Source organism: Trichosurus vulpecula, chromosome 7, assembly GCF_011100635.1.
Source record: "Trichosurus vulpecula isolate mTriVul1 chromosome 7, mTriVul1.pri, whole genome shotgun sequence".
Taxonomy (NCBI): domain Eukaryota; kingdom Metazoa; phylum Chordata; class Mammalia; order Diprotodontia; family Phalangeridae; genus Trichosurus; species Trichosurus vulpecula.
This window is the reverse complement of record NC_050579.1, coordinates 262,555,955-262,583,466: the sequence shown is the minus strand read 5'-3', so window position 1 is coordinate 262,583,466 and position 27,512 is coordinate 262,555,955. Positions and strand designations below refer to the sequence as shown.

At 41.8% G+C, this 27,512-nt stretch overlaps 1 protein-coding gene across 8 annotated transcripts; it reads left to right on the top strand.

The window, feature by feature from the left end:
• Positions 1-3,469: 3,469 nt before the first annotated feature.
• On the top strand, positions 3,470-27,512 carry SRRT (serrate, RNA effector molecule). 8 transcript variants are annotated; one of them, XM_036767246.1, is made up of 20 exons: positions 3,470-3,809; positions 5,244-5,394; positions 15,743-15,871; positions 16,973-17,119; positions 17,361-17,549; positions 19,311-19,480; positions 22,924-23,102; positions 23,243-23,341; positions 23,445-23,562; positions 23,696-23,865; positions 24,130-24,191; positions 24,304-24,382; positions 24,612-24,800; positions 25,154-25,327; positions 25,444-25,597; positions 25,751-25,944; positions 26,543-26,699; positions 26,926-27,012; positions 27,097-27,229; positions 27,325-27,512. In XM_036767246.1, exons 2-20 carry the CDS (start codon positions 5,273-5,275, stop codon positions 27,398-27,400), a joined length of 2,628 nt encoding a protein of 875 aa, XP_036623141.1. In that variant the 5' UTR covers positions 3,470-3,809; positions 5,244-5,272; the 3' UTR covers positions 27,401-27,512. The 8 variants fall into 8 exon arrangements, with proteins under 8 accessions (XP_036623141.1, XP_036623140.1, XP_036623135.1 ...); XM_036767245.1 differs by having other exon boundaries at positions 3,534-3,809; positions 17,337-17,549; XM_036767240.1 differs by having other exon boundaries at positions 3,536-3,809; positions 17,337-17,549; positions 23,699-23,865; positions 26,890-27,012.

The following is a 27,512-nucleotide window of genomic DNA, read 5'->3' as shown; positions in this document are numbered from 1 at the left end:
TAAAACTGTCATTTTTTATTATATTGGCTTTACCTATCCATATGTAATAAGTATTACTTCAATTGTTTAGATCTGACTTTATTTGTATAAAAAGTGTTTTATGTTTATGTTCATATAGTTCCTGTGTCTGTTTTGGCAGGTATACTCTCAGGTATTTTATACTGTCTAGTTAAATGGTCTAAAACAATATCGAATAATGTTGCTGATACAAAGTGTAGTTTCCCTATTTTTCTCTTTTGATTATATCTATTTTAGCTTTAACTTTGTCTGAGATCATGATTACTACTCCTTTTTCATATAATAAATTCTACTCCTGCCCTTTATCATTGTGTGTATCTCTCATTTTTATTGTGTTTCATGAAAGCAACTTATTGTTGAATTCAAATTTTTAATCTGCTATCCATTTCCATTTTAAGGATAAATTCATCCCATTCCATTCTAAGCTATAATTGCTTGTTGTGTATTTTCCTCCTTCCTATTTTTCCTCACTGTCTTTGTCACCTTATTCCCCTATCTCTCTTCACTCATCTACTTTATTTCTACTTGCTACCTTGCCTTCCTATTCCTTAACCTACCCACCCTTCCAAGAGTCCCTCCCTTGTGCTCCCCCCACCCCCACCTTTCTCCTTGCCCTCTTATTTCTTTGAGGCAGTGATAGGTGGATTTTTTCTATTTCTGCTTTGTCTTCTTGATTGAGAACTTCAGGGAACTTTTCCTTGATAATTTCTTCTAATATTATATGAAGATTCTTTTTTTTATCATAACTTTCAAGTAGTCCGACTATTCTTATATTATTTCTCCTCCATCTGTTCTCCAGATCAGTTGTTTTTCTGATGAGATGTTTCACATTCTCTACTATTTTTTTTTCATTCTCTTGATTTTGTTTTGTTATTTCTTGGTGCCTTAGAATGTCATTAGCTTCCCTTTGCCCCATTCTAGTTTTCAAGGAATTATTTTTTTTCCTTAAGTTTTTGATTCTCTATTTCAAGTTGGTTGACTTTCTTTTCATAATTTTCTTGATTTTCTTGGATTGCTCTTACTTTTTTTCCTAATTTTTCCTTGATCTCTCTTATTTGATTTTTAATGTCCTTTTAAAGTTCTTCCAAGAACTCTTTTTGTGCTTGGGACCATTTGACATTTTTTTCATTGAAAAAGGAGTGGCTTTTTTAGCTCCATTATCTTCCTCTGAATATGAACCCAGGTGTTTGTTCTTTCTCCTTTGCTTACTCATTTTTATTTATTCTTTTTTGTTTTATTTTGTTTTTGGTAGCTATTAGTGTCATCAAGTTCTAGTCCCAAGGTATGGGGAATGATGCCTCAAGTCTCAGGTCCTTCTTACTGTTATTTTCTGAGGTCTGTCCTAGGGCTCAATCTTAGGCTCTCCTTTCCATTCCTAAACCACCTCAGCTAGGCCCCCCTACACTGTTCTGCAAATGACCTTGCTCCCTGCACTCCCTCTGGTGGCTGCAAACAATAGCTGTCCTCTCTTCCCTGGAAGTCAAAGCAGGGGCTCTGCTCTCCTGCAAATGCCCACAACCAGCATGGTCCCCACCCCTCTGCTACTGCATTCACCAGATGTGTGCTAGGCTCTTCTCCCCTGCAGCAGTTCAGGACCAGCCCTGGGATAGTATAGCTGTGTTTGGTGCCTCTCAATAGTGGAAGGCCCTTCAATCTTCTCCTACTCAGCCTTCAGACCCCGCCCCGCCATTGTCTGTGAAATTGTGGATTCAACAGAGTTGGCCTGGAGGTCTTTGCATTTCACTGAGGCCTAACCTCTGCCCCTGGAGGTTGGGTTTTGGGGGAGGTGGTGTGGTGTCTTCTCAAGTTTTCTTAGGAGAACATCTGCTTTACCCCAGGAAACTTTTATTTCCACTGCTCTACATTGTCTCTGAATTGATGTTTTATCTTTTTTTTGTGTGGAGGAAATTCGGAGAGCTGAAAGTTTTCTGACCTATTCTACCATCTTCCCAGAATCATTTCCTCAAATGCCAAATTTAAAAAGTAAAACAAAGACAAAATCCAAATAGTTTCTTCAACACAGTTGCTAAACCACCCTAAAATTCCAGAGATTTGCCTTGGTTTACATAGTCTCACTTTTGAGCGCCTCCGTGCCACCTCTCAATTGTCCGGCAACATCGGTATACAATTATTTCAGCGAAGAATGCTTTTTCCACTCATTTCCAAAAAGCCATTCAAAACAAAAGCTCTTTCCCCCATTCACACAAAGATAAGAATTCCTTTAAAGCTTAGAGGGGACTTCTTTCCATAGACCAGCATTGAGGCAATTAAGGGATGAAGACCATTAACAATAGAATATTTGGGGCAGCTAGGGGGTGCAGTGAGTAGAGCACCGGCCCTGGAGTCAGAAGGGCCTGAGTTCAAATGTGGCCTCAGACTTGACACACTAATTAGCTGTGTGACCTTGGGTAATCCCTTAACCCCAATTGCCCTCCCTTCCCCCCTGGAAAAAAAAAACAATACAAAATTCACTCCCATCAAGAGGAGCACACATCTAATTATTCTGTTCCCTTTTTTAATGAAGGGAAAAATTTTTTAAATATTGTCATTCCAGATCAGCCCATTGATCAAATAAGGTACGCTTTGCTTGAAAAATATGTTTTTGAAGTAAAAACTTGTAGGAACCTGCTAATTTGGAGGCGCAGACCAGGACATTAAAAATATTGACATTACAAGGGCACTGAAAGAATAGGTCAAAGAACTGGGGGGCTGTAACATAATTCATAGGAAGGTCTGGGGAAACCATTATTAGTATTGATTGATTTATTGGATCCATACATGATACCATATAGAATGACAATAGGCAAACTAATCTATGCGCCTCTTTCTTTTTTAAGAGGGTGGAGGCCTTAAGGACTTTATAAGTAACGACTTTAATTCATTTTTAAGAGATGATTGGCAGCACGTGGGTCCATTCCCATTCCATAAATGGAATATTTGTAAAACCTCCGTGAGTGTCATCTGCAGTCGTTCAGTCTGTCTGACGCTCTGTGATCCCATTTGTGATTTTCTTGGCAAAGATACTTTTTTTGCACATGGGGGAACCGAGGCAAACAGAATTGACTTGCCCAGGGTCACACCGCTAGCGTCCGACGCCGTATTTGAATGCGTGATGACGAATGTCTTCTTGATCACGGGGCCAATGCTCTATCCACTGCGCCACCTAGCGGCCCCGCCTAGCACCCAATAAGCAGTTTGGTAGGCGTTTGCTCCTTCCCCTCCCCCATTAGATCGTAAACTCCTTGAAGTCAAGAACTGTGTCATTTCTCATCTCTGATTGCCAAAGAAGCTTAGCACCGACTCGCGCACACTACGTGTCCCAGGAACGGTAGGTGAACCGAACTGAAGACAGAACGAAATGTATCACAGGCTGCCTCGATTTCCCTTTTCCCCCCCTTCTGCAGGCACTTCCGCTTCCGTCCATCCGGGAACTCTCTGCCCGGGCCCGAGAGAAACAAAACTCGGCCCAAGAGGGCGCATGCGTCGACGCCGACGCCGACGCTGACGCCGACGCCACAGTCGCTCCCAGCAGGCACTGCAGGAGGAACGGCGCGCGCGGACTCGGCCGTGAGCTGTTTTCGTCACGTTTTGTTTCTGACCCTACAGTCACCTGTGCTGCCCCTGCACCCCCAGGCTCTGCTCGCACAGACTCCCCTCCCCCCTTGGATTCCGCCTCCCTTCCCCCGACTCCCTCAGCCGTAGAAGGGATAGAAGCCTCGACGCGGCTGCCGCTAAGCCGAGCCGCCCTGAGAGGAAAGGCATAGGCCAGTCTGGCGTGAGGTGGGCCTGAGGTGAGGAGGGGATGGGTTTCCGAGGCGGTTCCTGGGTTGTGTGTGGCGTTTCCGTTCTTCTGCTCCCCCTCCCCCTCCCCGGGCCTCAGTTTCCTACTCTGCTGCGGGATGTTGCCTTTAGTGTCCTTTACGAGCCCCAGAAGATGGGAGATAGCTCAGGACCTAATGGCGACTCCCCTCCCCCCATCTCCTTCCTGTGCGCCCTTTGAACAAACTTTGAAGGCTACTTTGTAAATACCTTTTAGGGCTGGGGGCGTACGTTCTGAATAAGGTCCAGGAGCTGAGATGCACAGCTTGGGGGGGGTGTCTTTGTGTGGTTTTTTCTATATTGAAGTCTGAAGACTTAAAAGCTTGGAAGATGTGGAGAGGGTGGGTACCTGGAAGACCCCTGAGTGGGACTCATCTTGGAAAGTCGGAGGGCTCCCGGGTATCAAGAGCTGGTTTGGATTGTTGGGGGCGGGGGATGAAGGGGCCTTAGTTATGGGTGTTATCGTAAAGTGAACTGAACGCTGGATTTAAAGTCGAAAGACCTGAATTCTAGTGGTTTGTCTGCCACAATAAGCAACGATTTGGCTTTAGTCTCATCTGTAAGAGGATTGGGCTAGATAATCTCCAAGGTCCTTTTATCACTGGGTCCCTTTCACCTCTAATCTGTAATTAAAAAGTGATTTTATGAGGGTTGAGCTCAATAATCCCCCAGGTCCTTTATCTCTGGGTCCCTTTCAGCTCTAAAGTGATGATAAAATCTATGATTTTACCAGGGTTAGGGGTGGTGGGGGTGGGAAGCAAGGCTAGGACTATCTAAGAGTAATATGGTACGTTGAGAACAGCACTGGACCAAATTTCTGAAAGTGGGTTACTTCCTTTTTAGCCATTCTTTATCAAAGTAAGCATTTTGTAAGGCTACATAAAATCTGGCTTTTTGTTATTGTTCTGGTGAGGGAAGGACTTGGGAATGTAAAGGTGGCTTGTTGGTAGTAGGGCCATGGAAGGTTTTCTTGGACATGTGGGAGAATAATAGAAAAGAGTAGAAACATAAGGAACCCTCCTGGTGGAGGGAGAAAGGGAAGAGAAATCATCTTTTTGAATAAGATGACCAGGCATTGGGCAAGGAAAGGGGGGCAAGTGGCAGCCTTATGGGTGAGGGGTGAGGGAGGGTAGTGAAGTTGACTTGGGTTGGTGGAGAAAGGGGAGTGTTCTATACCTCTTTCTCCCTAGTGGCAAAATGAATCTTCAATGCACTTGGCCTGCACTCAGGAATAGAGTTCAAATCTGGGCCCAGACACTTAACAGTTGTGTAACCCAACAGCACCTATCTCTAAGGGTTGTTGGGAGGATCAACTGAAATAAAATTTGTAAAGTGCTTGGCATAGTCTCTGGCACATAGTAGGAGCTATATAAATGCTTATTTCCTCCCCCTTTGTTTGCTACCAGGTACTTCTGGCCACTTTCTAGCCTCTACTATGGGTGACAGCGATGATGAGTATGACCGTAGGCGAAGGGACAAGTTCCGAAGAGAACGAAGCGATTATGATCGTTCAAGGGAAAGAGATGAGAGACGGAGGGGAGATGACTGGAATGATCGGTAAGATAGTCCCATTCTTTTAAATAAATATTTTCATTATGAATTTAATCATCATAAATCTTCCGAACACAGAGAACAAAAAAGATTGTCTTATTAAAGCCACACTTTTCTTATATACAGTTTTAAAGTATATTTAACAAATTAGTGTTTTCTGAGGCACTATGTGAAGTTTATTTTCTTTTGTGTATTTTTTTCTGGTTTATTGATTTTCTTGCTTTTGGGGGATATCCCTGTCACTTCCCATGCAAGTTTCCTCGCTCCTTTCTTGTAACATAAGCCTAGTCTAACAACTCATTGGACATCTCTGAAAATATATGTCCAAGTCCAAACTTCTAGCTTATGGCCAGGCCTCAGAAGTCCTGTAATGATCAGAATTCTTTTCTGTGCCTTGTAGTGGTATGATTGGGGTCAAAAGTTACACACATTTAATATTCTAAATTATTTTACAGAACAGTTGGACAGTTCACAGATCTAATAACAGATTCCCCCCAGGACCAGTAATAGTACCCTCTCATTTTGCTATTTTTGTTTTGTCATCTTTGCCAATATGATGGGTATGTGGTAAAAAATCTGAGTTGTTTAGATTTGTATTGCTCTTACTAGTAGTGATTTGGAGCATTCTTTAAAACAGTTATTTTGGTTTTTCTCCCTCTGTTCTGCTAAGAGCAGAGGTAGCCCCATGTACTGGGTCAGGAGAAAACCCTTGGGGATTCTGCCGGAGACTACTGCCCTCTGTTCTGTCAGCCCCCTCTTTTCTTTCCCTTTTCTCCTCCTGCCTTCCCTTCTGTCAGCTTCTTCCCTTTTCCCTTTTCTTTCCCCTTTCCCCTCCTGCTTCATTATAGGTTAAAATAGATTTCTATACCCAATTAAGTGTGTATAATATTCTCTCTTTGAGCTAAATATGATGAGAGTAAGATTCAAACAATGCTCCCACCCCCTTCCCTTCTTTTCCTCAACTGTAATAGTTCTTTTACGTCTGCCCCATTCTGCCTCCCCCTTCCCTTCTCCCAGTACAATACTCTTTCTCCTTATTTTTTTAAATCACCCCATCAAAGTTAACTTGTACTGTATACTCTATATATACTCCTTCTAACTGCACTAATAGAATTTAAACATCACATGTCTCATCTTCCCATGTGGGGAAGTAAGCGGTTTAATCTTATTGAATAACTTATGTTTTTTTCTTTATTTTTTTAAGCCTCTCTTGAACCTTGAATTTGAAAATTGAATTTTCTGTTCAGCTCTGGTCTTTTCATCAGGAAAGTTTTAAAGTTCCCTACTTCATTGAATATCCATTTTTTCCCCTGAAAGATTATGCTTAGTTTACTGGGTAGTTTATTCTTGATTGTAATCCAAGCTCCTTTGCCTTCTGGAATATCACATACCAAGCCTTCTAATCCTTTAATGTGGAAGCTGTTGAGCCTTGTGTAATCCTGACTGTGGCTCCTTTGTATTTGAATTGTTCCTTTCTGTCTGCTTGCAGTATTTTCTCCTTGACCTGAGAGTACTGGAATTTGGCTATAATATTTCTGGGAGTTTTCATTTTGGACTTTCTTTTCAGGAGGTGATCAGTGGATTCTTTCAATTACTATTTTACCGTCTGGTTCTATGATATCAGGGCAGTTTTCCTTGATGATTTCTTTTTTAGGTAAAAAATTTATTTATTTTAAACTTAAATACAAAACGAGCAGAGAAAATTACCATGTACATAACAGTACATAAGAGAGGATTCAATATAAAACAATAAATTTCTATTTCAAGAAGACCTGTATAATAAATACTATGCATTGTTTTCAAAGCTGCCCAGCTTTTCCTTGCTTCCTTGTAGGTTTTGTTCCCTGCTATGCACTTTTTACTTTATTTTTCACTCCTCCTTTCTCTTCCCATCTCACCCTAAAGAAGGTTACTATTAAATGTGACTATAGACATAATACATAGATATCTATAAATCATACACAGATATGTAAGACTGTACTGCGCTTATTTTTACTTGTCACCTGTTTCTCTGAAGGTGGATAGCATCTGCATAAGTCCAAGTCTACATTTTTTCCCAACCCAGTTGCATCCTATCTGAAAGATTGTCCATGAAAGATCCCCCCCCCCCGCCATTTTTGCATTCCTTCTTTTCTTGGCTGCATAGGTTTTATTTATATAAGAAATTTTAAATTTAAAATAACCAAAATTATCCATTTCAGCAGTGCTCTCATATTATAATGTAGTTTAAAGTCTGATACTACTGAATCTACTTCCTTTACACCTTTTTCCCCCTTGTGTCTTTGAAGTACCTGACTTTTTGTTCTTCCAAATGAACTTTTTTTCCCCTAAATCATTAATTTTTTAGTAATTTATTTGGGATGGCATGAAATAGGTTACTTTAGAAAAAATTGTCATTTTTAAAAATTATATTGGCTTTACCTACCCATGATCAATAAATATTACTTCAGTTATTTAGATCTGACTTATGTTCATATAGTTCTTGTGTCTGTTTTGGTAGGTATACTCTCAGGTATTTTATACTGTATAGTTATTTTAAATGGTCTAAAACAATATTGAGTAATATTGCTGACACAAAATATAGTTTCTTTATTTTTCTCTTTTGATTAAATCTATTTTAGCTTTAATTTTGTCTGACATCATGATTACTGCACCTGCTTTTTCACATAAATTCTACTCTTGCCCTTTATCTTTGTATGTATCTCTCATTTTTATTGTGTTTCCTGAAAGCAGCTTACTGTTGAATTCAGATTTTTACTCAGCTACCCATTTCCATTTTAGGGGTAAATTCATCCCATTCCATTCTAAGCTAATTGCTTGTGTATTTTCTTCCTTCCTATTTTTCCTCACTATCCTTGTCACACTATTTACCCTATCTCTCTTCACTCATCTACTTTACTTCTACCTGCTACCTTGCCCTCCTATTCCTTAACCTACCCACCCCTCCAAGAGTCCCTCCCTTACCCTCTCCCCACCACCCCCACCCTTTCCCCTTGCCCTCTTATTTCTTTCTGAATTTAGAAGATTTTTATACCCTTCTAGCTATATATGTTGTTCTCTCTTTAACCCATTTCTGATGACACTAAGGTTCCAGCACTACCTGCTCTCTCCCCCACTAGCTTCTTCTGTATCAGTTATTTTTTTCCTTTTATACCTCATTTGTATGAGAGAATTACTCCTTTTTATCTTTCCCTACGGTTTTACTTTTTTAGAATCATCCCATCCTACTCAGCTTAGCCCAAGCCTTTTCTTTCAAACTACCCAAATAATAATCATAGTCATAAAAGAACTGATATTTTCATATATAAGAAGAAAACAGTTTGCCCTTCTTGAGTCCCTTATAATTGGCCTTTAATGTTTATTATATTTCTCCTGGATGTTATATGTCAAAATTTCCCTTAAGTTCTGTTTTTGTCACAAATACCTGAAAGCCTTTCAGTTCATTACATGTCCATTTTTTTCATCAGGATTATACTTGATTTTGGTGGATAAGTTACTTTTGGTCGTAATCCCAGCTCCTTTGTTCTACAAAATATAGTATTCCAACCCCTGCAGTCCTTTAATGTAGTAGCTGCTAGGTCTTGTGTAATCCTTATTGTAGTTCCATGATATTTATGTTTTTTTTTTCTTGTTACTTCTGGTGTTTCCTCCTTAACCTGTGAGCTGTGATTGGCTATGATATTCCTGTAAATTTTCCTCCTGGGATTTCTTTCAGGTGGTGACCAGTGGCTTTTTTTCTATTTGTGCTTTGTCTTCTTGTTTGAGGACTTCAGGGCAATTTTCTTTGATAATTTCTTGTCATATTGAATCAAGATTCTTTTCTCTTTTTAATCCTAACTTTCAGGTAGTCTGACTATTATATTCTTCTTCATCTGTCCCCCAGATTAATTGGTTTCTTGGTGAGATATTTCATATTCTTGTTTCTTTTTTTCATTCCTTTGATTTCATTTTATTATTTCTTGGTGTCTTAGAATGTAATTAACTTCCCTTTGCCCCATTCTAGTTTTCAAGGAATTATTTTTTTCCTTAAGTTTTTGATTCTCTATTTCAGGTTGGTTGACTTTCTTTTCATAATTTTCTTGATTTTCTTGGATGGCTCTTTTTTCCCTAATTTTTCCTTGATCTCTCTTATTTGATTTTTAATGTCCTTTTAAATATGATTTTTTTGAACTACCTTGCATTTTTGGTATAAATTCATCCTGATTATAGGTTATAATCCTTCTAATATGTTGTTTTATGTTTGCTAAGATTGTATTTAAAATTTTTGCATCATTCATTAGGGATATAATTCCCTTTCTTTATCAAGACCCTTGTTTGTATCATAGAAAGAGATTTAGAAGGGTGCCTTTTCTTATTATTGCGGGTTGCGTAATACTGGAATTGTTCTTTAAATATTTGATAAAATTTACTTGTTTATCCTTCCAGTCTTCCCCTTCCCACCCTTGGGCATTCAAGTTAGGGCTTGTTCAATTTCTTTTTCTAATATTGAGTTATTTAAGTAGTTTAGTTTTTTGGGTTTTTTTTTTTGTTTGTTTTTTGGTTAAGCTAGGCATTTCATATTTTTGTAAGTATCCTTTTCCTCTAAATTTTATTTTATTAGGATGTAATTAGGCAAATGGTTCCCAATAATTTCCTCTTATTTCCTCTTCAATTGATGCTAATTCTCCTTTTTTGCTTTTGATATAGTTGGTTTTTGCTTTTTTTTTTTCAGGTTAGCTGCGTTTTTTTAAAGCTTCTAGTTTAACCATCAATTCAGTAGTCTTTTAAGTTTTTCATTTTATTAATGTCTTTAGTTTTCAGAATTTCTACTTTTTCACTTAGTTGGAAATTTTGATTTTTTTCCACTTTTTTTGTTGCATGCCCAATTCTTTGATTTAATTTTTTCTCTTTTTTGTTAATGAAACCATTCAGAGACAGTTTTCCTCCAAGAACTATGTTAGCTGCATCCTTTAAGTTTTTGTAAGTTGTCTCATTGTCATTTTCTTTGATGAAATTTTCTTTTGTTTCTAAATTATAGCTCTTTGATCTACCAATTCTCTAGAATTGTTAGTCTCCAGTTACTTTTAATTCTTTTCTTGAGGGTTTTTTATGGGATAAAATTTTATTAAATTGTGATTAGTAAATTGTTTAGTATTCATGGTTTTCTACATTTTTTGGTGAGGTCATGATTGTGTACAGCTGAGAGTATGTAGATTCCTTTTTATTCTCATTTATTAAGCACTAGAGAAATATCAGCTCTGATTTTTCTAAAATTCTGTTGAAGTCACTTAACATCTTTCCTTTTTATCTTTGGGTTAGATTTTTCTAGGGCTGAAATTGCAGTTCTTCACTATTATAGTTGTACCTTTCCCCAATTCAATTAACTTTTCCTTTAAATATTCAGATACTGTGTTATTGTATGTGTGTGTGTGTGTGTGTGTGCGCGCGCGCGAGCGTGTGCGTGTGTGGTAATGGCATTGATTATCTATGGTGCCTTTGAATATAATGTAATTTGGCTTGTTTTAGCTTCTCTATATTTACTGTAACCTTATCAGAAATCATGATTGTTACCCCAGCTGAAGCATCATGGATTTTGCTCTAGCACATAATTTTAATACTATGTGAATGCTTCAGGTGTGTTTCTTGTAATCAGTTTTTGATTCTGTTTGAATCAGTTGTTTGAATCTGTTTTCTAATCCATTCTGCTATTCCCACTATTTTCAACCATTTTGTGGCCGAGTTCATCTCATTCACAATTGTTACTTGTGTATTTCCTTCCATCCTAGCTAGTCCCTTATATTTTTTTCTTTTCTTTGTTTCCACCCTCTATTAAGAGAAAGAAGGTGGTGAAAGAATTGAGTGTGTTTAGCACCACCTTAAGGTTTGGTACCCTTTGCTCCTCTTCTCCAGCCCCTCATTCCTTCCTTTATCCAGAGCCCAATCACAAGTTCTTACCCTTTCTTACTTTTTAAAGCTCTCTTGTAAATTCACTCTCTTTGATTAGGTCCGAAGCACCACCACCCCCAGGACTAATCCCTTCCTTAACATGTCCTCCCTTTCATTGCTCCCCACTGCTTGCCTGTTTAAATGTAGCTCTGTACCCAACTGTACGTGTATTCTTCCTTCCTCTGAATGAGTTAAGATGAGAATGAGGTTCTGGTGTCACATGCTTCCCTCCATCTCTTACTTGTTGTTTGTATAGTCTTCAGTAGAAGACCAGATTATATGAGTTAATTTCTTCCACCTTGCTCTCTAGCTTGTTAGACTCCTATATATATCATTGTATATCATCTCTCCATATTAGAATATAAGTAGTTTATTCTTGCTTAGTCCCTTATGATTTCTTGCTTGTGTTTACTTTTTTGTTTCTATTGAAAATGTTGCAGTGAGATGTTTTACAATGAGATTTTCAAAAAGATGTTTCATTTTTTATATTTCAGAGTTTTTAATTAGCTCTGGTCTTTTCACCAGGAATACTTAGAAATCCTGTTTCGTTAAAAATCTTTTCTTCCCCTGTAGGATTACACTTATTTCTATCTTTTGCCTTCTGGAATATCCCATTCCAAGCTCTCCACTTCTTTGTGTAGTGGCAGCAAAATCTTATGTGATCTAGAAGACTGTAGTTCTTCAGTACTTCTTTCTTTCTGAATACTTGCAGTATTTTTTTTTTTTTTGACTTGAAACCTCAGGAATTTGACTGTAATATTCCTGGGGGTTTTTGTTTTGGCAGTTCAAGAGATGATCAGTGGATTCTTTGTATTTCTGCTTTGTCCTCTGGTTCTAAAAAACATGGGCAGTTTTGTTTTATGTTTTCTTAAAGTAGGATGTGAAAGTATGATCTTTTTTGGTTTGTGGGTTTCAGGTAGTCCAGTGATTCCTAAATTTTTTCTTTTTGATCTGTTTTCCTGGTTAGTTTTTGCTACGAAATACCTTACATTTTCTAACTCTTTTTAGTCGTTTAACTTTATTTTGATATTTTCTTGACCTGTGGAGTCTTCTATTTAGTTCCTTCTTATTTCAGGGCAGGTAGGTAATATAGTAACTAGAGTGCCAGGCCTAGAGTTAGGAAGACTTTATCTTACTGAGTTCATATCTGGCCTTAGACACTAGCTGTGTGACTCTGGGTAAGTCACTTAAACTTGTTTGCTTCAGTTTCCTTCTTTACAAAATGAGTTGGAGACGGAAATGGTAAGCCCACTGCATATCTTTGCCAAAAAGAAGGGATCACGAAGAATTAAACATAACTGAAAAACAATTTGGGCTTTCAGTAGGGTTCCTGGACACAGCATCTGCTGACTAAGGACCCAGCCTTGGGAAGTAGAGAGGCTTCTCAATGGAAAGTTGGCCAAAAAGTGATGATTCTTTTGAATCCTGGCAGTCAGCAAAATATAAAAAGCACGATTGTTAGGGCTAGACTCTGGACTTATGATGGTAATGTCTGAACTGAATTTATCTTCCTTTGGGTCTTGCTGCTGCTTTTTTGGGCTATTGAGTGTTTGGTCATTCTAAGATCTTGGGGACAGGTGAGCCTAGAAGATCTTGTTGTTCCCCAAGTCATCTGATCTTGGGCAAAGTCTGACACTTCCTTACTGGTTTTGAGCCCTACAAATCCCTAACCTGGGTTTGTGTTTCCATATGGAATTCCAGTAGAATATTGCTAGACTCAGCCACTGTCAGACATCTAGAAAGCTCTGCAGATTCCGTGGTGGAACTGAAAGCTTCCCCTTTGGTTTGGGCTTCCTGCTCTTGTTATTCTACCAACAGGGCTTTCCCACTGGGCTAGAGGCTGATGATTTTTGTTTATCTTCCTACTTTTCTGAAGTTATCCGAATTTTTTTTTGTTGTTTAATTTTTAAGATTTCCCAAGTAAACCATATCATTTGCCAGTAGAGATAATTTTGTCTCTTTTGTCTGCTTATTTTCTCAGTTTCTTTTTCTTCTGTTGCTGATAGGTAGCACTTTTAGAACTATAGCAATTAGCAGAAGTGACAATGGACATCCTTTCTGTATCTTTTTATTAGAGAGATTTAAAATTTTTCTTTCAAAACACTCATGTTGGAAAATGCTATCCACATCCAGAGAAAGAACTATGGAGGCTGAATGCAGATTGAAGCATAGTATTTTCTCTTTTTTCTTTCTTGTGGTTTTTCCCCTTTTTTCTGGTGCTTTATTTTAACAAAAGCTTTTTCTGCATCTATTGGTTGGTCTGATCTTCATTGCTTTTGTTAACATGGTTTTTTATCGAGTTTTACTGTTAGAATATTAATAGTGCCATCCCTGCATTCCTGGTATAAATTCAACCTGATCACAATAAATAATCTTTTGTGTATATTTCTATACCCTCTTTACTAATGTCTTACATATTTTTACATCAGTAATTGTTTAGTGATAATGGTCTGTTTTCTTTTTTTACTTTACCACACCTAATTTGGGTATCAGAAGTTATTCTCTTTCCCTTTCCTACCCCCACCCCCTCCTCACACTTTCCTCAGGTCAGTATTTTTTCATTGATTTTTGATGTAGTGACCTTATCTCTATTTAGATGACTCCTAGATCTAGATATCCCATCTTAGTCCTTTCTCCTGAGTTCCAGGTCTGCAACACCAGCTGCCTACTTGGCATTTCAAACTAGATGTCCCATTGGGGCAGCTAGGTGGCATAGTGAATAGAGCATTGACCCTGGAGTCAGAGGGACCTGGGTTCAAACGTGACCTTGGGCAAGTCACTTAACCCCGATTGCCTTTAAAAAAAAAAAGGTTGAGAACAAATTAGTTGTCCCATAGACAATTCAAATTCTTTTCTACATGTCCAAAACAGAACTCATCTTTTCACTCACACTTTGTCCAGCTTCTGAATTTCTCTAGTTCTCTCAGGTGCATTACCATCTTTTTAGTGTTCCTCAGAGTTATCTTCAACTTTTCATTCTCCTTCACTCCACATATCTCATCATTGCTAATTGAATTGAAAATATTTTGGTTTCCGTCTGCACAGTAGCTCTTGAATCTGTCCCTTTCTCCACTCATGCACACTTCCTTAGGCAGGCCCTTACTACATCTTGGCTGTACTTTTGCATTAGTCTTCTAAGTCTTCTAAAGCCTCCCTGCTACCTGCATTTTCCACTATATTCACAGTCCATCCTTAATATATCTGCCAAAAGGGGCAGCTGGGTGGCGCAGTGAGTAAAGCACCGGCCCTAGGGTCTGGAGGACCTGAGTTCAAATCCAATCTCAGACACTTGACACACTAGCTGTGTGACCTTGGGCAAGTCACTTAACCCCAATTGCTCTGCCTTCCCCCCTCAAAAAAAATCTATATTTAAGGGGCAGCTAGGTGGCTCAGTGAGTAGAGCACCGGCCCTGGAGTCAGGAGGACCTGAGTTCAAATCCGGCCTCAGATACTTGACACATGTACTAGCTGTGTGACCTTGGGCAAGTCACTTAACCCCAATTGCCCTGCCAAAAAGCAAAAAAAAAAAAAAATATCTGCCAAAGCCTCCTTAAGCACGGATCTGACCACATTGTTCCTGTAACTCATTACATTCCTCTGCTTCCCTGGTGTCTCTGGGGTCAAATATTCTTTTGTTCAGTTTCTAAAGTTTTTCACATCCTGTCTTTTTAGCTCTACTTTCCTGGTACTTCGCGCTATAGCCAAACTGTTGTACTCTTCGTTCCTTAACGACCATTGCCGATCTCCGTGCCTTGGTGCTTTCTTCTCATCTCTGCCTCACAGTCTCTTTCAAGACTCAGCACAAGCATTGCTTTTTTCATGAAGCTTTCCTAATCCCTCCCACCTTTCCTCACTGCTGAATGCCCTCCTTCCCAATAAGGGCTAGACCTGTGATTTCATTGGCATGGAGAACTCCAGGATAAGGAAGCTTCTTCTACCAGTACGTTTTGGCATCTTCATCTGCAGTTTATAGCCTTAAAGAGTTGCCTGCTGTACTGAAAAGGCTTGTATTTATTGGAGTTGGTTCTCCAATCCGTATCTTCTGTCTCCACGGCCAGCGACATTATATTAGCTAGCATTTATATAATACAGTAGAGAGCGCTTACATAGTGCTTTATAAATATTATGTCATTTTATCCTCGTAACTACCGTGGGAAGTAAGGGCAGTTATTATCCTCATTTTACAGATGAGGAAACTGAGGCAAACAGGGATTAAATGACTTGCAGATTCGAACTCAGATTTTCCTGACTCCAAGTCTATCCATTGTATTATGTCTACTTAAATATTATCTCCCTTGAAACAATATAAGTTCATAGAGGGATGGTCTGTTTCCTTTTTTGTCTTTAAATTCCTTATATCTAGCACCATTCCTGGCACATAGTAGGTGATTAATAAATGCTTGTTGATTGATTATTTTTACAACTCTAGAGAGTGGGACCGTGGTCGAGATCGGAGGAGCAGGGGGGAGTATCGTGACTATGATAGAAATCGACGTGAGCGCTTTTCTCCACCACGCCATGAACTCAGTCCTCCCCAAAAACGAATGAGGCGAGACTGGTAAGAATGCCAGAGCTTAGCTCTGCTTTGCTTTTTCTTGCTTTTATTTTTGAGTGTTTTTAATTAATGTTTTATTTATTCCTTTTTTTTCTTCCACCTCCTGAAGAAAGAAAAAATCCTTATAATAAATACTTGTAGTTAAGCAAAATAAATTTCTTCATTGGCCACATCCAAACATTCGTCTCATTCTGCATCTTTAATCTATCACCTTTCTCAGGAGGTGGCCAGCATGCTTTATTGGTCTTCTGGTATCTTAATTGGTCATTCTATTGATCAGAGTTCTTAAGTTTTTAAAGTTGTCTTTTACAATGTTGTTGTATAAATTGGGCTTTTAATTCTGTTTGCTTGACTTTGTACCAGTTCATACAGATTTTCCTGAAAGCATCTCTTTTGTTATTTCTTACGGCACAACAGTAATCCATTACCATAATTTGTTCAGCTTTTCCCATTTGGTGTTCCGGAACTCCTTAGCTTCTTAGTTTTTTGCCACTATGAAAATTGCTGCTATAAATGTTTTGTTGTATATTTGGGTTCTTTTTTGCCTCTCTTCGGTTGGGTATAGTCCTAGTAGCAGGTATTGCTGTATCAAAGGGCATGGATTAGTTTAGTGACTTTTTTTTAGCATAGTTCCAAAATTGCTTTTGAGAATTCCTGGACTAATCTATAGCCCTGCCAACAAGAATACCAAAGGTTTCCCACCATATTCTTTCAGACTCCTGAGAAGTTTCTTCTCCCAAATCCATCAATCCCTATCCACTCCATTTGGAAACTTTCTCTTATGCACTTGTCATCCCTTTCTCAGACTATCTCTTTGTCTTTCATCCCTTTTGCTAGGTGGGGAACCTGTAGTCTCTAGGTCTTTGAGTACAGCCTTTTGACTGAGTCCAAATTTTATTAAGAACAAGTCCTTTTATTAAGGGGATTTGTTCTTCAAAGTTTGAATTCAGTCAAAGGGCCGCACTTGAAGATCTAGAGCCTTAAGGCCACAGGTTCCCCACCTCTGCCTTAGACCTTCTAACTTTGAATAGTTCTAGCTTTCCCATCCTTTGTTCTGTTCTCCAGAGTTCTCTCTTTTCTGATTTTCATGTTCTTTACTCTCAGGGACGAACACAGCTCTGACCCATACCACAGTGGCTATGAGATGCCTTATGCTGGGGGAGGTGGAGGCCCAACTTATGGCCCTCCTCAGCCCTGGGGCCATCCGGACGTCCACATTATGCAGCATCATGTACTACCCATCCAGGCCAGGTAAAGACCCAGGGCAAAATGAGAGAAGTGTGGGAAGTAGAAATGTTGTGGCTGCTTTAAAAAAGAGGGGTGGTATCTGGAATGGCAAAAAGGGCTAATAGGAAACTAGACTGACAGTGTGGGAAATGGAAATGGACTAATGTCCATGTCGGGTGAGGAATGGGGCTGCTGGCTACCTTGGCCCCCCATCCCCCCACCCTCTTCCCCCCCAACCAAGACCCCCCGACCGGGCCCCCCCCAGGCTGGGCAGCATCGCAGAAATCGACCTGGGTGTTCCACCACCTGTTATGAAGACCTTTAAGGAGTTTCTGCTGTCACTGGATGATTCTGTGGATGAGACAGAAGCCGTGAAGCGCTACAACGATTACAAACTGGAGTTCCGAAGGCAGCAGATGCAGGACTTCTTCCTGGCTCATAAAGACGAGGAGTGGTGAGTGCCCCCCACTTACCCATACTCCTTTCCCTTGGCATGTCACCCTTGGCCTAGGAGATGGAGCCCGAAGCCCTATGTGCCCTGGAGTTCCTGCGGGTTTGGGGAAGTGCCCAACATTGGCTGTTGTGGTCTCCTGGGTATAAAGACTCCTGTGTTCCTCCACCTCCACCCCTTCTCCACTCCCGCAGTACCATTGACCTCAGTGAATGAGATACCTTCAGGGAGCTGGCTGGAGCCCTCCTGCACTGTCTTTTTCCTGTGGGTGGCAGAGAGGCTGTTTTCCCCTTTTGCTGGCACAGAGAGAACCATGGGCTGTGTCATCCCCAATCTTTGTACCCTTTGTGACTGGTGGTCTCTAAAAGTGACAAATGAATCTAAACAAGAAAAGCAGAGGCCTTGGGGTCATCTTTAAAGAAAAACCCAAAAAAACCCTTTGATTTTTTTTTTTTCGTTTGTGGATGTTTTGATTTTAATCAACCATCTTTTCCCCCCCTCCTCGTGCTCCTCCTCTTTGAAAAGAGCCAGAACCGGGAACTACACCCACCCATCGCCGGAGCTCGGAGCAAACCCATCTCACCCCCACCACACCCAGCCCATACACCAGCCCCCCTGGGCCGAGCCGTGCTCCCCCCCGGCCAGGCAGAGAGAAAGGGCACCACTGTGCACAATGCAGTGGCTTAGATGAATGTGAATGCTTAGGCAGTTAGTCAGTCAGGGCCCCCACCGCCAAGCCATGCGGGGCGGGGCGGCGGGCCGGGAGCCCGCCCCAGCCAGGAGCCAGCCGGCCCAGGCCCACCAGCCAGCTCGGGTCGGCCCGGCTAGTTAAATCTTGAGCTCTGTTTGACCAAGCAGCCAAGGTAAAGTCCCTGGAGGCGACGCCTGCGGCTTTTCCTTCCCTCTCACACTGAACTTTTGGTTCTCTTTTCTCCTTTTCATATATTTCTGTGTCTCCTTTTCTCCCCATCTCTGCTCCATGTTTCCTTACCTCCGTCTATCCCCTTTGTCTTTCCCTGTCTTTTAATCTACCTCAGCTTTTCACGCTTCTCCCCCCCCCCCACCTCTCCAGTCCCCATCTCAATGTTCTTTTTTTCTGTTTCCAGGACCTAATTCCCACCCCCCTGTCCCCAAACTTCTTACTTTTCTCTTTGCTTTCTCTGTCCCCCTAGGCAGTGCCTTAATTATAAGGGACAGTCATTTCTTCCACTTCCTTTCTCTGCTCCCATAACCATTTTGTCTGTCTTCCCAAGGGGAGATAGAAGTGTCAGGTCCTTGTTGGCCCTGACCTACTTGGTGTGTCTCAGGCCCTTTTCCTAAGCCTAGAGGGATTGGGGGTAATAGTCCTTTTAATTTCTGAAGGGAGGAGAGGGAGATCTTTTGGGGCATATTTCCTCTTTTATCTATGGGGCTCTGGCAGTACTCACCCCATTTATCTTAGTACCCCAGAAATCTAGGAAAATGAATCAAGGGATCCTGCCTTATTTACCCCATTCTCCCTTAGACTCCCCATTTTTCTGGAACCCAGAGTTCCTCAATCCTGGCTTTTCCCAAATCTTCTCACCTAGAGCCAGTCTTTGTCCTCTTTGGGGTGGCATGATAATTCTTTGTGTCCCCCTCCCCATGGTCTCCTGTTCTTGCCATCTTTTGTGGGTATATGAGATGGGTGGGGGTCTACCATGGTTCTCTTGGACTCCCCCTCACATCCACGGCCCTGGCTACTTGTGACTATTTTGTCTTTCCCCTTCCCATTTCCTTTCTCAGGTTTCGGTCCAAATACCACCCTGATGAGGTGGGGAAGCGTCGGCAGGAGGCCAGAGGAGCCCTACAGAACAGACTTCAGGTGTTCCTGTCTCTAATGGATAGTGGCTGGTTTGATAACCTCCTTTTGGATATTGACAAGGCTGATGCCATCGTCAAGATGCTGGATGCAGGTATGGGTTTGCACGGTACAGATGGCTTTGTCCCTGAAAGGACTGGGGGGGTCTGGAGAGAGAAAGAGCCCAGAATATTCGGGTCTTAAGGGAGCAAAAGCCCTGCAGTGAGGCCATCAATGATCATCTCTTTTCCATTCTCCATTTCCTCACCCCTCAACATCATCTCCCATTTTCTCCTCATTGTTTCAGTCTGTGATAAAGTAGCTTTTCTTACCAAGGTCACCCCATTTATTTGTACCCTTGCCTCTCCTGCCCCTAATCTTTTTCTCCTTTCTTGCAAATGTGTCCAAATCTCCATTCTTTAAAATCCTGCATTCGACCCTATCATCCTCTCAAGCTAGGAAAGAATACTCTATATCTTTACTTCTTCTCAGTCTGCCTAGTGATAAGCCTCATCCTAGGTAGCCACAAATATAGGTCTCTTTGCTCCAGGAGTGGCTACGGCTTCCATCACTCCGAAATAAAGTAAAGGACCCTCCCAAAAGGTGCCAGTGCTCTTTGTTTTCATTTCCTACTGCACACTTTTATTTTTTTTCTAATTAAGTGTAAAAAGAACTTTTGGCTTTTTTAAAATTTTGAGTTCTGAATTCACTCCCTTCTTTCCTCTTCTCCCCCTCTCCCGCCCTATTGGGAAGGTGTGAATAGTAGTAGCTCTCCCTCTGTGGACCCAGCTGGCTAGGTCCAGTGCTTCTATTTCTTCTTCCTCTCCCTCCCCCTTCTTCCTGTTCTCCCGGTTTGCTTGGTCCAAAGGAATATAAATTTTGATCACTTATACTTTGCAAGGTATCCTGGGGTTTGGGGCTAGATTTTTTTCCTCCTCTCCCTACTTATTTATTCTATCATTGTCTTCCCCCTCCCCCCTGAAGAACTGGAACAATTGACTTTTGTCTCAGGTAGTTTTCATTTATGACTTCTTGAAACACAGTTCTGTTAAACCAGGCTTTGATAAAGCCCTTTGGGATTCAGATGGAACTACTTAACTGTGCCTTAACCAAATTGCTCTGGCTCTCACTGATTGGCCAATGATGGGTCCCAGCTCGAGCTTCATTTGCTCATTGTTTGGGTTTTGGTGTCTCAGAGTGTGTGTCAATAGCAGTAGTTCTGTTTTGGCCAGAAACTCCAGATTGATTTTTTTGTGAAGGCTGACTAGGCCAACTTTTGTCTCTATCCTTACTTAACCTTTAATTACTGAACGGGTGTTGCCTTAGACAAACTGAGGCTGAAGTCTCATAGCTTCTGGGGCCATCACCAGTTATCCTGGCCTATGCCAGGCCTTGCCACTAGAATCCAAGTGAAATGACTGGAGGAAAGAGTGAGGCAGATGACTTTACACAGCTCTACCTCACTCACATCCAGTTCACTCGCAAGTCAAGAAAGCAACCTCCTGATATCATCGGTCCTGTTCGAGAACCAAGGATGAGCAACAAGAGTGGGAAGGCAAGCAATTTGATATAGGTTATATATGTATGGTCATGCAAAACATTTCTGTATTGGTCGTGTTGTGAAAGAAAACATGGAAACGAAAAGTTTAAAAAAACCACCAAGGAAAATAAAATGGACAAAAGGATGCTTTGATTTGCATTCAGACTCCCATCACTTCTGCCTTTGGAAGTGGATAGTATTTTTCATCCTAAGTCCTTAGGAATTGTCTTGGATCTTTGTATTAAAGGGAATAGCTGAGTCACTCACAGCTGATGGTTGTACAGTATAGCTGTTACTGTGTATACTGGTCTGGTTCTGCTCACCTCACTTGGCATCGATTCATGTAAGTTCCCAAGTTTCTCTGAAAGCGTCCTGCTTATTTCTTAAAGCCGATTCCAGTATAGTGTCCCATCACAATCATACGTCATAACTTCTTCAACCATCCCCCAGTGGATGGGCATCCCTTTGCCACCATGAAAAGCGTTGCTATAAGTATTTTTGTATGTGTACGTTCTTTTCTCTTTTTAAAAAAAATTTCTTAGGAATACAGATGTAGTATTGTAGTGGTATCATTGGGTCAGAGGGTATACACAGTTTTATGGCCCTTCGGACATCGTTCCAAATCGCTCTCCAGAATGGTTGGATCAGTCCACAGCTCTGCCAGCGGCGTGTTAGTGTCTCGACTTTCCCACATCCCAGTCAGCGTTTGTCATTCTCCTTTTGTGTCGTATTGGCCAGCCTGATGGGCGGCGCCTCAGAACTGTTTGAGTGTACAGTTCTCTAATCAATAGCGCTTAGAGCGTTTCTTCATATGACTACAGATAGATTTAATTTCTTCGTCTGAAACCTGCCTGTTGGGGAACGGTTTGTGCTCTTATGATTTGGACTCCGTCATCTATATAGCTGAGGAATAAAGCCTTTATCAGAGAACCTTCTTATAAAAATTTTATTAACTATATATTTCCCTCCATCCTGTTTTTTCCTGTTTATCCTTTTTTCTCTTTCACCCTCTCCCTTACGAAGTGTTTTGCTTCTGACTCCATTGTTCCTTCTATCAGCTTCTCCCCCCCATCCCTTTCTCCTCCTTAATTCTCGATTTCTTAACAGTAAACTCTTAGATCCTTGTATCTAGCCCTCTTCTAAATTATAATTCCACTTCACTTATTGCCAAACAATATCACTTTATTGGACATCTTTAGCTATTTATCTTAATCTCAGATTCAGCATTGTATTGGTTGCACTAAGATCACTGAGATTCCCTCCAGCTCTCAAATTCTCTTTTCCCCTTCCTCTCTTTCAGACCATGGTCTAATCATTAGCCCTTGCTTTTCCATCATGCTCTGTATCCGTTCAGTTGCCAAATATTGTTGCTTTTGCCTCTAACAAATCTCACCATCCATCCTTTTTCTTATTTATGTGAGAGCCTAATTCAGGCTCTCTTCACTTCTCTTTTCTGAAATACAGGTCTGACCATGTCATTCCCCTTTTCGAAATCTCTAATGGCTGTCAGTTGCCTCCAGGATAAAATACTCCTCAGCTTGGCGATAGACAACCTGGTCCCTATGAACTTATTCCTTATTACTTTCCATCATGATACTTTTATGTACCTGTTACACGGACCAACTCCCCTGTTCCCCCATCTAGATAATCAGCTCATCATTATGCCTTTGCAGAAAAACTGTTGCTTTTTCTGGGATACATTCCCTTCTCACCTCTGCCTTTTAGAATTCTTAGCTTCTTGCAAGGTTCAATGTACATGCAACTCCAAGGAAGGCTTTATATGATTTCCCCTAGTAGTTTGTACTGTTTTCCTTTTCGAATTTTCACACATGCAAATGGCATGTTGGATTTCTCAAGTAGAACAGGATCTTCTTGAGGGAAATGACTTTTCTGTTGTGTCCACATCACCTAGCACAGTGCCTTGCCCATAGTAGGTACTTACTTTCCTTGTTAAAATGGAAAGCCAAAGGCTAAAGACTAGGAATTTTGGGTTGTGACCTCTGAACTTTTGTCTGCAGCTGTGATTAAGATGGAAGGAGGCACAGAGCATGACCTCAGGATTCTGGACCAGGAAGAGGAGGAAGAGCAGTCAGGGAAACCTGGAGAACCTGGCAAGAAAGAAGATGGACGGGGAGGCTTAGGGCTTGCTGATGGGGAACGAAAAACTGATAAGGACGACAAAGAAGACAGCAAACAGGTTGGGAATGTTGGGGCCCCTAGGATGTGGGAAAGAGTGGGGGTGGTATGGGTGGAAATTCTGAACCCACCTTGAGGGAGAGAAGGGCCTCCAGTGTGGATTGTTTGGTAGATAACGTCCATGTTTTTCTCTGCTTATAGACTGAGAATGATAGTGTGTCTGATGATAAAGCCAAAAAACCTGATGGTGATGGGGAGAAAGATGAGAAGAAAGAAGAACCTGAGAAAGAAGCTAAGAAGGTGGTGGGCCTGTGGTGCAGGGACTGAGCCTTTGGGGGAGGGGCAGGGCCAGATTTCTTACTCATCTTTTGACTTTTCCAACCTCATCTGCCATTCCTTACAGAGCAGTAAGAAGCGGAACCGGAAACACAGTGGGGATGACAGCTTTGATGAAGGCAGTGTATCTGAGTCTGAATCTGAGTCAGAGAGTGTCCAGGCTGAGGAGGAGAAGGATGAGGCTGGTGGGTTTACCTTCCTGTTGATGATTTATTTTTCTTTTTCACGAGGGGGTGGTTAGGTGGATAGAGTTGGGAGGAAGGGGTATAAAATTAATTGTTTACTCCTCTCCCCCCACCTCATCTCCAACCCACACAGAAGAAGCTGCCAAGGAGAAGGAGAAGCCCAAAGAGGAAGATAGAGAAAAGCCTAAAGAGAAGCCCAAGGAAACACTTGGACTAGAATTCAAACCCCGACCTCTACACAAGACTTGCTCCCTCTTCATGCGCAATATCGCACCGAATATCCCTCGGGCTGAGATTATCTCTGTGAGTGAGACGGGATACCTTATTTGTCAGGGCAGGTGTTTGTGAAGGGATTGCAGTTTGTGATGAGACACACGTAGATATCTCAAGGTTATCCTTTACCCCTCGTATCATGGCCTCATTGTGGAGGACCAATTAACACTGACTTCCTTTGGTTCCCCCTAACTGGTAAGGGAAGGAGATAAGGGGCAGTAACCCAAGTTCTTGGGGACTTGGAAGAAGACAAATGTGAATTCTAAATATACCTGTTTCCTTTTCTCCTCCCAGCTGTGTAAGAAATACCCAGGCTTCATGCGTGTGGCTTTATCAGAACCCCAGCCTGAGAGGAGGTGAGCTGTGAAGGACAGGATGTTTGGGTACCCTGAGGGGAATGGGCTAGATAGGGTGTGATTGATGAAGATTATTCTGAAGTTTCACATACCTACCACCACCTTTGCCTAGGTTTTTCCGTCGAGGTTGGGTGACTTTTGATCGAAGTGTTAACATCAAGGAGATCTGCTGGAACCTGCAGAATATCAGGGTGAGTGCCATAGAGGGAATAAATTTATATATAGAGATAAATAAGAGACTGGGCAAGATGTGTTGAGAGGTGTGCTCATATCTGTCTTCTTTCGATAAGCTTCTCTGAAGGACTTCACAGTTCCTAGTAGTATAAACCCATGGGCCACGTTGAGGGTATCCTGGATTCTTTTCTGTCCTTCAGGGTTGCCCCTGAGTCGGTAGCTTTCTAATTACTTGTTCTCGTATAGCTTCGGGAGTGTGAGCTGAGCCCCGGTGTGAATCGAGACTTAACTCGACGGGTTCGTAACGTCAATGGCATCACTCAACACAAACAGATTGTACGCAATGACATCAAGCTGGCCGCCAAGCTGATTCACACTCTGGATGATAGGACCCAACTTTGGGGGGCTGAGTCTGGGACCCCTCCCTTGCCCACGGTCAGTGATTGCATGTGGGTCATACCTACTTTTCCTCTTTGATAGTATGAGACTCTTCTACTGTCGGCATTGCCCTCTTTCCCTCCCCCTCCCCACTGTGGGGCTGGAGTCTACTGTAGGCTGGACAGAAGTCAAGACATTACCAATCTGAAACCACCACTATCAGTGATTCACATACACAGTTTAATAGTAAGAATCTCACCTCACCTTTCAAATTCTGCCTTCCTGAATAGGGAAGTTCTGAGCTATCACAGCCAGATGTGGTAAGCAGCCCACTTCAGCCAACCTGGGGTGGTGCCCTTATTCCTTTCTTATAACCCACTTGCAACCCTCCTCCCCCACCCCCAATTCAGAGCCTGCCCTCTCAGAATCCAATCCTGAAGAATATCACTGATTACCTGATTGAGGAAGTGAGCGCTGAAGAGGAAGAGCTGCTGGGGAACAGTGGAGGGGGACCCCCTGAGGAGCCTCCGAAGGAGGGGAATCCAGCTGAAATTAACGTGGAACGAGATGAAAAGCTGCTGAAGGTGAGGGGGCATTACCTGTATGTATATTGGGGAGAGGGGTATTAATAGGGGCATGGAGAGATGAAGGGGCAAGGCAGCGTGAGTAAAGGATCTCTCGACACCACATGTCTATGCAGGTTCTTGACAAACTCCTCCTTTACTTACGCATTGTGCACTCTTTGGACTATTACAACACATGTGAATATCCCAACGAGGATGAAATGCCCAACAGATGTGGCATCATTCATGTTCGAGGCCCTGTACCCCCAAATCGCATCAGCCACGGAGAAGGTAAGACATCCAGTGTCTGCCCTTGTTTCTCCTTTCTTTACTTCCCCATATCATCTTCAGTAGAATTTACTTCTATCCTCACCTGTGATTTTTTTGCTTAATCTCCTTTCCTCTAGTTCTATATTTCACCCTAATACTCTTCTCTTACCATAGTGGTAGAATGGCAGAAGACATTTGAGGAGAAGCTGACACCCTTGTTGAGTGTTCGGGAGTCTTTGTCAGAGGATGAAGCCCAGAAGATGGGACGAAAAGACCCTGAGCAAGAAGTGGAAAAATTTGTCACTTCCAACACCCAGGAGCTGGGCAAAGACAAGTGGCTATGCCCCCTCAGTGGCAAGAAATTCAAGGTTAGGAATGATGGAGTGCTAAGGTGAAGGGTTCCAGGTGTCTTGGGGCATTTTGAAAGGGGGAAGAAATTGTAACATAACAAGAGACCTGGAACAAACAGGAGGGTTAATTTAAGAATCATTGGACTGCCTGAAAGCCATGATCAAAAAAAAAAAAGAGCCAGGACAGCATCTCTCGAGAAATTATTGAGGAATACTGCCCTGATATCCTAGAACCAGAGGGTAAAACAGTGATTGAAAGAACTTCTAATCACCTCCTAGAAGAGATACCAAAATTAAGACTCCATGGAACAAAGGAGGCAGGGGAAGTAGATCTGTTTTTATCCTTTCTAGGGGCAGCTAGATGACTCAGTGGATAGACTGCTGGGCTTCAAGTCAGGAAGACCCGTGTTCAAATATGGCCTCAGACACTCACTAGCTTTGTAACCCCTAGGCAAGACACTTAACCTCTGTTTGCCTTAAGGCAGAGGAAGTGGAGAACTCCAGTATCTTTGCCAACAAAACCCCATGGAGGGTATGGTCCACATGGTCATGAAGAGACTGAACAACAATTCATCCTTCCTAATTGTTTTTAACATCTTTTCTTTTTCTGGCCCAGGGCCCTGAGTTTGTACGTAAGCACATCTTCAACAAGCATGCTGAAAAAATTGAGGAAGTAAAGAAAGAGGTGGCTTTTTTCAACAACTTCCTCACTGATGCCAAGCGGCCTGCACTGCCTGAAGTCAAGCCAGCTCAACCACCTGGTCCTGCTCAAAGTAAGAAGTGCTTCATGGAGATTCTAATTTATCTCACTCTTGGCAATCTAAGACTCCTGCTCTCCTCAACCTGTTGTGCTCTTAAAATATAGTCATTTGTTACCCTTTTCCAGGCCTCCTTTCCCCGTTTTCTAGGGCACTCATTACCATGAATCCATCCTCCCCTTATCCCCCTCCCCCCCTTACGCAGTAATTCATGTTCCGGTCCGTGCTGTACTCCCCCCAGGCTTGACAGGACTTCCCTACCCACACCAGACACCCCAGGGCTTGATGCCTTATGGTCAGCCTCGGCCACCTATCCTTGGCTATGGAGGTGAGTGTAAAGGAAGGATGAATGGAATCATTTGGAGTTGGGAGAAAATTGAAGTGTCTTTACTTAAACATATTTCATTCACAGCTGCTGCTGTCCGTCCCACAGTCCCTACAGGAGGACCCCCATATGGTGGCCCCCATGCTCCGTATGGTGCTGGCCGTGGCAACTATGACTCATTCCGGGGCCAGGGTGGTTACCCTGGGAAACCCCGAAACCGGTAAGATCTGAGATTTCCAGATTTCACATATGCTCTTCTTTCCACCCCAGCTTTACTAAGTCTGGCTTCGCCTCTTTTCTGATTACCTTTCGCAGGATGGTTCGTGGTGACCCAAGGGCAATTGTGGAGTATCGTGACCTGGATGCCCCTGAAGATGTTGATTTTTTCTGAAAAAGATCCCTTCCTCAACTACTGTATCCATAATTCCCTCCCTTCCGCTTTCAAATCCCAAATAATTTTTTGTATGTTCAGCCCTACTGCCAATAAACAGCTTTCCACATGA

Coding starts and splice junctions, on each gene's coding strand:
- SRRT (XM_036767239.1), top strand. CDS start 5,273: ATGGGTGACAGCGATGATGAGTATGACCGTAGGCGAAGGGACAAGTTC. Junction 23,342..23,444: donor CTGAGAAAGAAGCTAAGAAG/GTGGTGGGCCTG, acceptor CATTCCTTACAG/AGCAGTAAGAAGCGGAACCG. Junction 27,230..27,324: donor CCTGGGAAACCCCGAAACCG/GTAAGATCTGAG, acceptor TACCTTTCGCAG/GATGGTTCGTGGTGACCCAA.